General features: G+C 41.0%; 1 protein-coding gene across 2 annotated transcripts in view; it reads left to right on the top strand.

The window, feature by feature from the left end:
- Nucleotides 1-15,656, top strand: part of TRIM8 (tripartite motif containing 8) — an 88,944-nt gene extending 73,288 nt beyond the window's left edge. For both annotated transcript variants that reach the window (XM_044300209.1, XM_044300210.1), the window contains exons 3-7: nucleotides 2,877-2,972; nucleotides 7,685-7,918; nucleotides 11,418-11,449; nucleotides 12,639-12,754; nucleotides 13,530-15,656. In XM_044300209.1, coding sequence (XP_044156144.1) covers nucleotides 2,877-2,972; nucleotides 7,685-7,918; nucleotides 11,418-11,449; nucleotides 12,639-12,754; nucleotides 13,530-14,137 — 1,086 coding nt within the window. In that variant the 3' untranslated portion in view covers nucleotides 14,138-15,656. The remainder of the gene's footprint in view (nucleotides 1-2,876; nucleotides 2,973-7,684; nucleotides 7,919-11,417; nucleotides 11,450-12,638; nucleotides 12,755-13,529) is intronic.
- The last annotated feature ends 257 nt before the right edge of the window (nucleotides 15,657-15,913 follow it).

Below are 15,913 nucleotides of genomic sequence, written 5' to 3'. Positions count from 1 at the left end.
TTCATTTCAATGGGAAGCAGCGTGCTCTATCTTGGAGCAGGATCCGGGCTAATTCTCCCCTTGAAGTGAAAGGGAAGCTGGAAAAAAAAAAACGCATTAAAACCGCACATAAAATCAGCACAAATTCTAATGATTTTTTTCAGTGCGTTTTCAAGGCTGAGTTTTTTTATGCATTTTTTTTGTGCCACCGGTAAACCGGTATGTGTCTTTTACCATTGTTTTACCGCTGTATTTGCTTGGAATGGAATTGCTTTCACTAGATGGTTATAGTGTTTTCAAACTCATCAGCTTTTAAGGCATTTTATTTTTCTGATGCGGTTTTCCCAGTGGCTCCAAATATGTGTAAAAGCTGCAAGTGTGAAACTTCACCCAAAAAGTTTTTACCATTGAAACACACAAATCTGGTTCCTGAGAGCTGATCTCCGTTCTTAGTTTAGGAGGCAGAAGATTTTATGAGATGGGTAGCTTTAGCAGTATTTACCACATTTCAGTTAATTACTTTACACGTGATTTCCTTGAATACTGCAGTGGTGACATAAATGGTTTATTATAATCACTTTGAACTTCTCCTAGGCCAATTTCACACAAGCAACTTTTCCATCCGGACACGTTCCTTTTGCAAACGCCAAGACAACACTGATTTTGGTTTCATACAAAACCATCAGTTTTTCACTGAACACATCCTCATGCGAAAGAGGCCTTACAGATAGTAGCTGTTACACATCTATGTTTTGATTATTATTGATTTGATGCAAAATTTTTACATTTCTTTTTCCACAATTATTGAGTATTTGTCATGATGTTGTAACACTATGCCCACTATATGAATCAGAAACTCTTACTGCATGTCAAGGTGTTGGTCAAAAGATTTAGCTTTCCACAAGTTATATCTGTAAAGAATAAATCAAGGCAACTCGACTTACTGTAGATTTCTTGAAAACGTTTCACTCGTTCTTCCAACGAGCTTTCTCAGGAGAATTGAGAAAGCTCGTTGGAAGAACGAGTGAAACGTTTTGAAGAAATCTACAGTAAGTCCTGTTGCCTTGATTTATTCTTTACAGATATACCATGACCTGGATGAATGAGAACCTTCACAGACACTTTCCACAAGTTATCTTGAATTTTCCAGGAATGTATTAGAGACCAAATGAACAGAACAGTAGAGATGCCTATGGTATGGATAAGATAGAAAAGGGGCTGACAAGAATTAAAAAACATTGCTGCCCACATCCTAATACAGCTTTGAACCTATCCTCAGAATGTGTATGCTGTTGTAGCTCAGCCCGAGGTATGGCACAGTTTTGGGAAGAATAGCCCCTATAAGCAAAAATATAAAATAAAATATTGCAGACCCCCACGTTCAGCTCTCAGGAACCATTGTTAGGAGGTTCCCCTTTGAAATGTTTTCCAGATTCCTAATTTTTTTGCATTACCAATCACATTACCAATAACGTTTGGGACAGCTTTGACTTTGGTGCCAAAAACTCAGTTTTTATCATGGAAGTTTTTCCTGAGCTTGGATCATTTACTGTCCTTAGTGAAGTTCACAAAGCTGGTATTTTTTGGCACATTTTCCCTTCCTCCCCCCTATTCTCGCTATTGATGTTATTCAGGCATTGCTGTGCCTCCAAGGGAGTAACATTCAGTGTAGGTTGGAGTGCCCTGAAATGTTAACCCTGAGAATGTTTTCACAGGGCTCTGCAGAATCAGCTATGGGTGCTGTGCCGTGAAAGACTTTGGCTCCAGCTGGAGCTGATCCCGATCCATGACTGAGGCCTACACTCTATTGCGAAGAGCCTTAAAATAAATTAAAGGGCTATGCCTTCAAGCCAATGAAAGTTCTAATGGAAATAAAGATGTTGAGTTATGTCATAAACTTGTTTGAAAAAATTGCCCTCTGCCAAAACTTAATCTCAATATGAGCAGGATCCGTGTATTCAGGAAATTGTAAACTTTGCTGCATTTCTGAGTTTTTGTTGTTGTTTTGTTGTATTATTAGAATTCATACATTCTTTGGTGACAGGCGCTGCTATGCCTATAGCTTCACTTCATGGAGACCATTCCCACGTATATGGATAAAGAGCAGATGTCTTCCTTCATTAGATCCTGTGATGGGATCTTCCTCTTTCCTTAAATTGAAGCCACAGCACCAGTTATCTGATCACCACATGTTCAGCTTTTTTTTTAACCCTGAACCATTGGGTGCTCTAAATCTGCCAGAAAAGAAGCTACTTGTTGCAGCAGCTTTCCATTGTAGCTCAGTGTTGTCTTAAGCCCTAATAGGGTGTATGTGAAGGGGATATTCTGGTAGGTCAGCCTCTTAGATCAGGCATAGCATAGAATTTGGTGTAAACTCTATCAGGAGGAGCCACAGAGGGAAGAAGAGAGCAGGGGCTGTGCATTTATGTAAAGCCTGGGTGACTGTGTGAAAAAATGGTGGCTCCATAGTTGCTGCTATAACTTAGCTACTTTCTGGATACCGCTTTCGAATGAAGAAGAGGTCATTGTTTTAGGTTTGTCTTCCAGCTTTGCTACAAGTTGGGTAAGCAGTGACAGGGTCCTTTCTGGTAATAATGACAGAAGTAACGCCCACTTATCATGCACTGAACCTTTCCATAGTGGGGGACTATATTTTCAGTCATCTTGTGGCTTAACGACTTCAGTCATATTTAACCTGCCACGTTGTGACTCACTAGGTGGGGCTTTAGTTTTATGTAAGCCACAACTGTAGAAAGCATGACAAATAATCTGTTCATACTTTTATTAGATAAAACTGTTGTATAGTTTTGCATGTTAATTCTTTGCTTTGCACTTGAATATCTGATGCAAGCCTTGTCCCTTTTTTCTTCTAATGTTTGTACCTTTTTGATTTACAGAAAATGCTCATGAAACAGCAAGATCGCTTGGAGGAGCGGGAACAAGATATAGAGGATCAGCTGTACAAACTGGAATCTGACAAGAGATTAGTGGAGGTGAGTGTAAGTCTACAGCGAGCCTTGGAGATAACGGAAACATGCGCTGGTGGATTTTGCCAATTTGAAAAACAGTGGTTGCTGTTAAATGGCTATTTTCTGTTCAAAATGGCCTCTGGGTTTTGGGGCAGTTTGGCATCGATGATCACCTTAGGATCTGCCAGATTTGTTGTACAGCGGCTCCTAATGACGCCTTACTGATTGGCATACACCCAGAGGCTCTGTTCACACTGGGGTTGGAGGCCTTGTTCCATCTGCAGTTCCATCACCTTTCACAGTGATCCTTACTCGGTACATTCTTATATGGTATTGCCAGAGATAGCAGTGCACTGTACCCAACCTCCACTTCATTCATTTGAAGTAATTGGGTCGTCTGTTTATGATCAGTGGAGTCTGACCCCCTTCAATCAAATGCTTATCTTCTAGCCAGTGAATAGGTGTTAAAGGGATTGTGCCATCTTGGACATTAATGGCATATTGCCAGGATATGCCATAAACCTCATATAGGTGCTAGTCCCACTTCAGGAACCTGGTCCTATATCCGGAATGGGGCCTTGAAGTGATGGGAGAGCAAGCATACACAGCCTCCCTCTAATAATTGCCATGGGAGTTCCAAAAATAACTGAGCATGCTTGCTCAGCTAATTTTGGAAGTCCCATAGTAGTGAATGGAGACGATACACCACATTTGTGCTCTTTTTTTTTTTTTTTTTGGGTGGTCTCCATTCTGGAGATATGAGTGGATTCCAGAGATGGGACCTGCACCTATCTGACATTTCTGGCACTACCTAGCATTGTGCCATAAATGTTCCAGACAGGACAACCCCCTTACGTTTTGGTCCCAAAAAAGCAAAAATAGCATCATACATTCTGTTCTAGAACTGCCGATGGATGCTCAGAACGGAGCCTCCGACTGCGGTATGATGATTTTGGTTGATGAGAATTGTAAACTGGTCAGTAACAATAATGAACACTGATCCTTTAGTATTATAAAATTGGGAAATAAATAATTTTGGGGAGCTGCCATTTGTTCCATTAATATAATCCCATATAATCACTGCTTTAGAAGCCAGTCTCCTCTGCCTTGCCAGGGTGCGGTGATAATAACATTCCTCTTCCAAGACAAAGGTGATTGATTGCATTAATTTATTGCATGGATTATATTCCAGTATGTTGGAAATCTCCATGTAGGATCATGAATGCTTCCACGGATCAGATCTGCCCATTGTCCCGTAATCTCATCCTTACCTCTCGGTCTGTCTAGTGCATGCAGAAGACTGCTGTGTATGGCTTTCCTTACAGTAAATCTCATATGAGGCATTTTTTTATGGTCCCACGACGACTTATTTTTATTACTGTATACGTTACATATTAAAACTTGCCGCCATAAATCCAGATTTGGTTCAGTATACCTAGATGTTGCTGTTTGCCTGACCAGACTCTTATATGTCCCGACCTCTACCACCACCCCTATATTCACATACAAGTTCAAATCCTACATGTATTATCCTTTCCTTTGAGCAATACCCTTATTATTTCCATTGTTTAGATCATCATCCTTCATTATCGTCTGTAATTTGACAGCAGTTTAGAGCGGCAGACTATTATCTCAAGGAACAGAAATGGGGCATCAGCAAATTTGCTATTTAAATGAATGCGTATTGGAGAAAAGCAATTAATTTAAGCTGTCACTGGCTCAATGAGGTGATTGGAATGGCTGGCGTTAACACCGGAAAGTGTTTGCAGCCTCGGTAGAGAAGAAAATGTAACTTCTGGGTTACCCTGCAAATCCGACCACCGGGCGCAGAGGTCCCTTCACAGACCATACGCTGCATTAAATGGGGTTCTAATGTGGAAATAGGGTGACGTGGTACTGTAGGAACATATGGGGAGCTCCCACTTTGTGATTTACACATTCAGAGTGGCTTCTGAATGGGGGATGGAAGGTGTGAAAGGCTGTAAGACAAAGCTGTTTACTTATAAATCCACTACAATATCTAAACTATTAAAGGGGTTGTCCCACGAAAACCAGCACCTGGATCTGAATACTTTTGTAATTGCCTGTAATTAAAAAATTTATACAGCCACAGAGATAGGCCTCATGCACACAAACGTATTTTGTTTACATTCAGTTTTTTTTTTTTTGCGAATAGGCTGTGGACCCATTTGATTCAAGTGTGCTATCCGCATCCGTTTGTCGGTTTCGTAGCCCTGCAAAATAAATAGAACATGTCCTATTCTTGTCTGTTTTAGGCATTGTTACAATGGATCCGCAAAAAAAAACAGATGCCATCTTTTTTTTTTTTTGGATCCGCAATTTGCAGACCGCAAAACACATACGGTCGTGTGCATGTAGCCTTAGTCAGTAAGTTGTATCCGTATTAATCAATAAAATGTGTCTGAATAACTCCATCTACTGTTTGTTCTTTTTCTGATTTCTCCGTCCACCTCACTGTGGTGGTCGCACGCTCTCAGTTTAAATACATGTATGATCCTGCAGACGCCGTGAGCTGCCTATGAAGCAATAAAACACACAATATAGAAATAAAGGGTAGCTGTGGCAGAAAGGAAATGCACCAGAAAAAGGACTCCCCCTACCCCTGAGCTGCCAGCCTAAAATAAACGTAGCAGAACAATTGGAGCAATGAATGGGAGATCTCTGGATCCATGTGAGGTACAGGGCTGGTTCTAGCTTTATTAGTAAGAGATTGTCATGTACTAGATGATGTATTATTTTCATTTTTTACATCAATCATGACATAACCCCTTGAGGGTGTTGACCGCTATATATTTATTTTAACAAATGCGTTGGAAACCCATTTACTGATATGTAGTTATTAGAAGATCAGCGCTGATTTCTCCCTTTGGGAATTGCTGCACAGCCTTCTCCACGGACTGCATGGGGCACCCCTACTGGACATGGCCTCTGATTTAGGACTTATGCACATGAACATATTTTGTTTCCGTGTCCATTCCATTTTTTATTTTATTTTTGCGGCCCGTATGCGGAACCGTTCACTTAAATGGGGTCGCAAAAAATGGAAATGACTCCGTGTGCATTCTGTTTCTGTATGTCCATTCCGCAAAACAATAGAACGTGTCCCATTAATGTCTGCATTACTAACAAGGATAGGACTGTTCTATTAGGGGCCAGCTGTTCCGTTCCACTAAATACAAAATGCACACGGACTCAAAATACATATGGTCGTGTGCATGAGCCCTTAGGCTCATGTGACCAGACACATCTATCAGCCTCCTCCATAGGATTCCCATGTGCAGGCTTTTTCCTATGGAGGAGGCTGGACATGTCCGGTCACAGAACCCTCCATCGGTGTTTAGGATGGTAGCACCGTGATCCTGCAGACGCTGTGAGCTGCATATGAAGTGATAAAACGCACACTGTATAGTATAGAAATACATCGTAGCAGCGTCACCCTTGTCTTATTAGAAGCTGCTCATCCGGCTCTCCAGCAGCTCAGGGCTCAGATCACTCTGCTGCTCCTCCTGGCAGTAGCAGGAGGAGCAGCGCACGCACTGAAGACTGAGCACAGTGATCTGGGCATCCACTTTACAACTGGTGAATGTAACCCAGGATAACGAAGTCAAAAAGTGACTGCCCTATTGATTAGGCCTTGTCAGATAACCAGTCAGCCATGCCTATGCCTGATAACGTTTTTCCGGATATACTGAAATGCATATGGCCATTTCATTTCGCAGAGGTTATTAGTATATAACAGGTGTCTCTCTGACGTGTCTGTGTTGATCACCCAGCCAACTTCCACATTCACATATGGCTTGACAGACCCCTACTGCACCGGGACTGACTATCTACAGGGCAGGGCATTTATCGGGATGACTACATCTATGACGAAGTTTATTCCCAGCAGATTGTCCCATCTGCATCCCTATGCAAATAAGGTGATGATGAGGTAAGAGCGATATGAAGCAGCTTGAGCAAACAGTGAGATAGCAGCATTAGAAATATTAAAATACTAAGTATTACTGTGTGCATTCAGCTATATATAATATAAGGCATATAGCTCCTTTGAGTTTTTTTTTACGGAGGTGGAAAGTGAAGTCATTGCTGAGCTGACGGGCCTAGGATTCCGTTTTTGCACTTACTTTACTTAAAGGGGTTTTTAAGGGTCCTGATATTGATGACCTATCCTCAGGAAAAGTCATTAATATCTGATCTGTGAAGGTCCGACACCTCGTACCCCCATGATCAGCTGTTTCCTGCAGCCTCCAGAACTAGCACTTTAAATGGTGTAGGAAACACAGCGCTGTTCAAAGTGTAGTGGCCGTGCCAGGTTACTGCAGCTAAGCTCTCATTCACTTTATCGGGAGCTGAGCTGCAGTAACCCAGTAAGGCCACTACACGTTGAACAGCGCTGTGATCAATCTTCCATTCAAGAGCTTCGGCTTGCATCGGAGGCTGCTGTTCCCTGAGTCTGCCTTGTGGCCAGGATAACCTACCTATAGTTTTAATTTAGCCTGACAATAACATCACTATCTAGTTGCACCAAAGCCAAACTTACCTATGCCAATAATTTTCCATAAGCTTCAAGGATGTGCAGCTGCAGTCAACATCTACCTGTAGCCTAGTATAATAAAACATGGCGTTTCCTACTACTGAGTACTCTGCCAGTGTTCTTAGAATGACTCTGCACAGACGGGTAAATCACTGTTGCTTTTGGTCTTTCCTTCACTCAGGAAAAAGTTAACCAGCTGAAAGATGAGGTCCGGCAACAGTACGAGAGACTGCACCAAATTTTGGATGAAGACATGAGAAAAACGATGGATATTTTGGATAAGGCTCAAGCCAAGTTCTGTAACGAGAATGCAGCCCAGGTTCTGCACCTGAACGAACGTATGCAAGAAGCCAAAAAGCTCCTGAGCTCTGTGCAGGTCATGTTCGACAAAACAGAGGACATTAACTTCATGAAGGTAAGGTGGACCTCACATATAGAGATAGTCAAAGAGGATCTGTGGTGGGGAACTTTATTTTGGAATGATGTATGTGCTACTGGAGTCCACAGATTCAGATCTGGTTCTTTAAGCTGTGCTATATGCTGAAGATTATAAGATTTGTATGATGGTTTCATGACCTTGCATAGTCTAGTGGGTGGATGCAGTAAAGCCAATGACTTACAGTACATAGGTAGTTGGTCGTAGTAAATTTACATCCATCTTTGGACACTGGCTTCTAGCCGCTGCGAGAGCAAAAGTGAAGGTTAAGGATGCTTCATTATTATATACATTTTCCTCCTGTTTGCATGACCTATAAGGGCATTCTTAGCATTTGGAGAGAAGGGGGTGGTTTCCTATCCTGGGATGTTCTGGTTGCTTTCAGCAGCGAGACCCCACTACCCACAATCTGCAGATCTACATTGGAGTTATCCCTTTAAGGCTACATGCACATGACCGTGTGCCCCCCATGGCCGTATCACTTGAATGGGTCTGCAATCACGGACACGTGGAACGGAGGCACGGATCAGAACCCTACGGAAGCACTACGGAGTGCTTCCATGGTGTTTCTGGCCATGGTGTTTCTGGCGCATGCACTACTTTTTTGCAGTGCGGGCCCCATTTAAGTGAATGGGTCCACAATCAGCATGCGGCTGCCCCACGGTCTGTGCCCGTGCATTGCGGACCGCAGTTTGCGGTCCACAGTACCGGCACGGAGCCCTAACGTTCGTGTGCATGTAGCCTAAAGCAGTTGTCCCATTACAGGAACGTGGCCGCTGGGGTTCCCACTGATCACAAGAACGGGGACCCGTGCTCCCCTATTAGAATGGCGAGGCGGTCACAAATGTGTACTGCCGCTCCATTAAGCTCTATGGGGCTGTTAGAGATAGCGGTGTACAAGTGCTTGGCCCTCTCCGGCAGTCCCATAGAGTGGAATGGAGTGGCGGACGCTCATTCAAACGTGGAGCTGGGGCCCCTGTTCTTGTGATCAGCGAGGGCCTCAGCAGTTAGACCTGTGACGGTCAGACTTCAGGTTGTTGTAATGGGAAAACCCCTTTAAGGACATGCATGGGATATTCAATCAGTCTTGTTTAAATAAGGTTTAATCATTGCAAAGGTGAAATTTGAAAAATTAGAATATGGTGCAAAGTTCATTTATTTCAGTAATGCAACTTAAAAGGTGAAACTAACATATGAGACTCATTACAGGCAAAGCGAGATATTTCACGCCTTTATTTGGTATAATTTGGATGATTATGGCTTACAGCTTATGAAACCCCAAAGTCACAATCTCAGGTACCCTTTGCTCAGGGGGTATGGATTAATTAGCTGACTAGAGTGCGACACTTTGAGCCTAGAATATTCAACCTTTTCACAATATTCTAATTTTAAGTTCCATTAATGCAACTCATTTTAAGTTGCATTACTGAAATAAATGAAGTTTTGCACAATATTCTAATTTTTAGAGTTTCACCTATATAAGGAAAAGTTACAAAACGTATAATTTACATACTTATCTGTTAATAACCCGTCTTTGGTTCAGCGGCTTAAAACATAGGCGCATTTCGGCGTCTTATCTTGTGGATCCTATGCTAATAGCTGTCACTTGACTGCAGCTGAGCTAGGCCTGTCTAGGTTTTCAGCCTCTTATACAGTTATTAAAGGGATTGTACCATGGAAAATATTCTACATTTTTCAAACTAGCACCTGCATCTAAATACTTTTGTAATTGCATGCAATACATTTTTTTGTATAGCCAATGAGTTATTCACTGAAATCTCTCTGTACAGCGCCACCTGCTGTTTGCTCTTTTTCTAATTCCTCTGTCCTCACTGAGACGGAAGCACATGCTCAGTTCCATCCTTCAACTGCCACCTGCTGCAGTGGAAAGGACACGCCCCCTAAGCTGCCAGCTTGAAATAAATCTAGCAGAACAATTGGTGCAATGGGGAGATCTCTGGATTCATGTGAGGTACAGGGCTGGTTCTAAGTTTGTCCTGAAGAGGCTGGCATGTGCTATATTTCAGAATATCATTTTCTACATTAATCATGGGGTAACCCCTTTAAACTATATTTACATAAGATTGGAATACCCCTTTTAACCGTTTAGTGGGGCATTTAAATAGGTCTTTACCTGACAACCCTTGCTTTCGGTGTTCGCTGTCCTGGCAGCTGAACCCAGTCCAATATTTGTTGTTCAGAAGCAATATTACAAGAGCACCTTGTACAAGCCAAAAGGCTCCTTAATGCCCACTAATGACTTAGAAAAGCACTCATTAATGTAAAACCATAACTGCTACTTTTTCCTGAGAATGTAATAACAATAATAATACCTTTTTTTATTAACAGTCATTTAAAAAAAAGTTACTTAATGTATGATTAACATTTTTATTAATTTTGACCATAATGCCGAAATGCATTTTTATGTAGAAAGCAATATTTTCATTTGAAGTGGTTTTTTTAATCAGGAATAATGAGTGCACTAAAAAATTTGTAATTATCTGTTATTATCATTGAGTATTAGTAAAATGGGTATCACAAGCGGTAACTCTAAACTGAAATAGCGTACATTCTTCCTTAGGGGTCCATGTACTGTATTTGAAATCTGTGTTCATGCTTACTTTTTTATAATTTTTTTGTTGTAAATATTGTAATGGATCTCAGAAGGAGAAAGGTGCGCTTCTACCTCCTGGAAGGGGTATTGGATCTCACATGCACCTGGGTGAACAAGTTTAAAAGGGGTTTTGTTATCTCAGACATTGTCACCTACGGGAACCACTCCTATCTCCAGAAGGGGACCTCCAAAGTGAAGGAGAGTGCACCGCTCCTGCAAGCACGCACTCCATTCATTCGGGAATTCCAAAAATAGGTGAACCATCATGCTAACCTATTTGGTGAGCATGGGGAGCGCACAGCACATGCAAGGCCACTCCATTCACCATAGCGATGAATGGAGAGTGGCCGCACTTGAGCGGTGTCCTCTACTTCACATTGGGTTAGTCCACCTTGAGAGATACATTGGTGGCATATCACTAGGATGAGATGAGACAACCACATAAAGTTCAAGTAACCCTTCAGAGCCCAAATTACATAATAACTAGGCTTACCCCTGCTAATACTAGATGGCAGAATATGTCCCTATGGATTCTACAGATTTACAAACCATACATTTTGGTCAGCGATGATTGTTCTACCCAAACCTGATCTACATGAACACCTATAGCAGTGCCCAACCTATGTCAACATTTTAGACGGGGCACCTTTCACTTTTGGTAAAACATATGCCCCATATCTCGTGCGCAGTAGACAAAATTTATTGAAATGCGTGTGTCCATCGATGACCTGGATGATCTTGGACTGGAGAAATAATACAATTATTCGTTACTGTTTTAGGACTGATACAGCTAGAGACAGTTTTCTCAGTGCACAAAATACCTGAACTATCAGCTCACTAACCTGATTTTTGTTTTCTTCCTAGAATACAAAGTCTGTGAAAATCCTGATGGACAGGTAAGATTAAAATTTCAGGCAGCGCCGTTTTATGCCACATATGTTGTTTACGGGTAGACTCCTAGGTAAAGTGGTTTGTTTAGTCTGGGAGATTAAGTACAGTGAAGGGAGGGTTAGAGGACTTGGAGATTGACTTTCATTGGGAATGTCTGGGTTTATGTAATCGTGGATAAAGACTTGTGCTAGGTACAGTTGCAATCAGAATGATTGGTTGATGGACTGTATACTTGTATCATTTCTTTGTACAATTGGAAAGATTATTACAGCGCCCATAATAGGAGAATATCTGGCCTACCAATGGCCTTTTGCAACATGGGGCATGTCAGTCTTCTCGGGTAGATGAGCACTTTAAGAACACCAAGAATCCAGAGCAATTTCGCTCTTTGCTTTTTTTTTTTACAGCCATTTTCACAAGGATAATAGCCATATCCTTTCGATTTTCACACTGGCCACATCCACAACCAAAGACTTGTGACCTTATGGACAAACCACCAACCAAAGTTTCTTTCTATCAACCAGCCAATCACACAGGTCATGAAAACCTTTAAGGTTTCATTCACACCATCAAGTGAATTGTCGTAATTGGATGCAGTCAGAGGAAAAGAAGGAAAATTCCTCAAAGGGAAGATCTCCCTGCTTTCTTCTAAGGTGTTGTCAGACAGGCCATTCATACGAAGTGTGACTGAAGCCTTTAGCATGAAGAAAAACAGGTTCTTTGCAACAAAAGATCAATTCTGTTTTAAAAAAAGACCTACAGGAAACATGTACTCATTAATAAGCTTACCTTTTATTGTGGTCCAGTGACAAAGGAAACATTTTCTAATATACATTAGTTGAGGAGTTTGCTTTGTTATTATAAGTCAGCTGCAGATCTTGAATTACCTAAGAGTCTGCCTTGACCTCCATCATATTAGTCTTGTCTCGGTTTTGGGAGTTGGGGACAGTAATGCAAAGAAAATCAATGATGTTGCCCGTAGCGTCCAGTCATCATTATTATTATGGCACTTTAAAAATGATCTCCACAGGGCGACACTTTGTACCAGCATGAAGTAATCTGTTCTATCTACTGAGGCAAGGCGGCAGATGAGATGTGTCCATTTATTTAATTTAGACAGCAGTAAATGTAGAAAGGGCTTTAAATATACTGTGAGATATCTATATAATGGAAACACTGTTTTCTGTGTAACAGGACTCAGACCTGCACTGGAGGAAGCCTTCCACCACCGAAAATAGGACATCTGAACTCCAAACTCTTCCTGACAGAGATTACGAAGAAGGAGAAACAGCTGAGGAAAATGCTGGAAGGTAACGTCCATAAATGGGTTGTCTAAGTTCCATAAAGGGGTTTTCTAGTTTGTATGAACATCCTTTAAAATAATCACGTATGAAGGTAGCTGGAACTTTGTAATGTATTTATTTTACCTTTATTGCTCCTATCTCCCGTTCTGGGTTGTGGTCACATGACCATGTCCATGGAGTTCTTTCTTATTTCCTGTGATGTTATGTCCGTGGGCGTGTCAGTGATAGGGGAGTGTCAATGTAAATAGCTGGGTGGGAGGAGCTATAAACTAGCTGGGCGTGGTAAGGGTCAGTAATAGGGGAGTGGCTATGTAATTAGCGGGTGGGAGGAGCTATAAACTACTTAAGGTGTTAGGGGCAGTTCTGGAGCTGTGGTAGAGAAAGGAGAAGTGCATCATGGGTTTGGTTGGATACAGGAACAGAAAGCGCTACATACAGGATGGAAACAAACCAGAGGGATTGGTTTACATGGTGAAAATGGGTCAGGAGAATCCAAGTTGAAAAAAAAAAGCATGGGCAAGAGAAGAGGTACATGAGTTAATCAACTACATGAGTATATATGTTAAAAACCATCCCAGAAAACACCTTTTAGGCCACTGAGCAAAATAAAAAAAAGGCGCTATATTAAACTGTAGCTCAGGTCCTTCATAAATAGTATTATGGTATTACTGTGCTTTATTATAGCATATTCTGCACTTGTATTATTGTACATGTTTTTGCATTGTGCTTAATTTTTTTGTGTTATTCCAACCTAATTTATTTCTTCTCTCTGTTGCTGTAGGCCCGTTCAGCACCCCTGTGCCATTCCTCCAGAGCATTCCTATGTATTCCTGCAATGTAAGCAGTTCAGCGGGAGAGAAGCGCAAACATTCAGCTGCATTTCCTGAAAGCAGTTTCCTTGATTCAACCCCTGGAACTGTTAGTGGCCAGTACATAAGCCAGGGTTCTTCCACTGGTGAGGGTCAGTCGGCACAACCCATGGTGCCTTGCAGCTCTACCCAGCATATTGTAGGACTTCCTAGCGGCCCACAGCCTGTCCACTCCAATTCTGTCTTCAATCCTTCCCATTACCCAAACAGTTCGTCATCTCAGCAATCTGTCCTCTCCCAGTATGGGGGGCGCAAGATCCTGGTGTGCTCTGTGGACAACTGTTATTGCTCTTCAGTGTCTAACCACAGTGGCCACCAACCATATCCAAGATCTGGCCACTTTCCATGGACAGTCTCTTCCCAAGAATACTCTCATCCTCTTCCACCCACCCCTTCCGTAACACAGTCTCTTCCAGGACTCGCTGTCAGAGAATGGATTGATGCTACCCAGCAACATGGCCGTCAAGATTTCTATAGGGTCTATGGGCAGCCCGCCACAAAGCACTACGTCACCAGTTAACTTTTACAGCAAGCTAGCCTTGTTAAATATGCATACAGTAAAAGAAACCCCCAACACTCGGAACAGAACAACCTTAACCTTGTTTAGTGGTGGACAACCTTTTCACTTCTGAATTCGGTTAACACAGGATTGTTTTTATACTTTTGCTTTAATTCTGATAATTCTGGACAATGGCGTATGCCTTTTCCCCCTATCTAGAATAACAAACAATTAGTTATTTCCGTTTTTTTAGTTATATTTTTGTTTTATAGTGCTTTGAAGCTTTCGCTGGCGTTTCCTCATTTGATACAAACAATTGTTAAGGTTTTCTTTGTGTGCGTTTTTTTTCCTTTGTTTCGTATCAGTTTAGATAACTATGTTGCTTTAGAAATAACCATTTCTCGTGGTAGGAGTTTTAAGTTAAAAGGCCACTTATCATAGAGACACTGTTTTTTTTTTTTTAATTGTATGTTTTAGAAACGTGTAAATACACAATTATCTGAAAAGTGCAAAGTACACAAAAAAAAAAGGGAACGATAAAGTTGTGTTTGCAGGGAGAGAATCGGGCAACTCCCACAAATGTCTTATATCATGCAGTAAAGAGACGGACGTTGCCCTAGAGCGGAGCTCCGAGTGAAGCATTCTAATCTAGAACACCAATGCATTACCAGAACATGACATTTCTCTCTTCTGCACTTTTACTTGAAGTCTAAACCTATCAGATAAGGCTATTTCTATATTTTTATTATGTTGGAGATCAAAAAAAATAAATTGCAGGGATGGGGGAAATGTTAAATTTTGTATATAAAGTAAGAAGAAATACAGGGTAATTTTTTTCCCAAAACTTTGATCCTATGTAATACCGCTAAATCATAAAAGTTTGAAAGAATAATCTTTGCTCCATATACAGTTTCCATGGACCAAGGCTATAGTTGTAGATGATATATACATGGATATGTAAGGCCCAACATGGTAAATGGTCTTTTAGCTTAAAAAGTTTTTTTTTTTGTTAACATTCCAAATACACATTAAAAAGTGCAATTCAACATTTTTCACTTAAAAAAACAAAATAGAACATTTTGCTTTACAGACAAAATCGTTTCTGGAGTGCCACAAACGTAATTCTGAAAAAAAAAGAACAACAAAAAAATACAAAATGTATGTATGTACAGTATACGGTCCAAGCACTTTTTTCCTCTCTTTTTTTTTTTCTGCAGCATTAATTAATGAATCATTTAATGCCATATTGTAATATTACAGCAATAAGACTTTGTACTGTATGTTGCTAAGGGACTATAATGGCAGAAGGTTTGTTTGTGAAGGCACTTGAACAATGGGCACCAATGTGGACAACAGAGCAATGGATATAACAAGTACTGCATGACAACCAACTGATGTGCGGTATGCTCCTGTGTTTTCTTGCCTTTATCTATGTCAGTGTTGGATCTGGTGGTAGGCTAATACCACGCTCCTCTTAAAGCAGCAGTCCCGCTTACTTGGTCAAAACAAAAATGGAATAAAAAAATCTTTTTATAAACTACATGTTGTATTTTTGTCATCCTATTGTTGTAGTTGCATGCATAGAAAGCAATGAAAAATCACCCAGCCTCCAAAATGGCTTAGATTTTTGTGCAGAATTACAAAAACACAACGTCATAGATGTCCATAGGTTATGTCTTTTTTTTTTTTTTTTTTTTTTTTATGGGCTGATATGCAAAACCTCACACAATTGTAACCCTGTAGAACCTCTTTGAAAAAGTCATAACCTCTTTTCACTGTTCGGTTCTTTCTAGGCTG

This window comes from Bufo gargarizans, chromosome 6 (assembly GCF_014858855.1).
Source record: "Bufo gargarizans isolate SCDJY-AF-19 chromosome 6, ASM1485885v1, whole genome shotgun sequence".
NCBI lineage: Eukaryota > Metazoa > Chordata > Amphibia > Anura > Bufonidae > Bufo > Bufo gargarizans.
The sequence above is the reverse complement of the archived record's forward strand: the minus strand, read 5'-3'. Positions and strand labels throughout refer to the sequence as shown.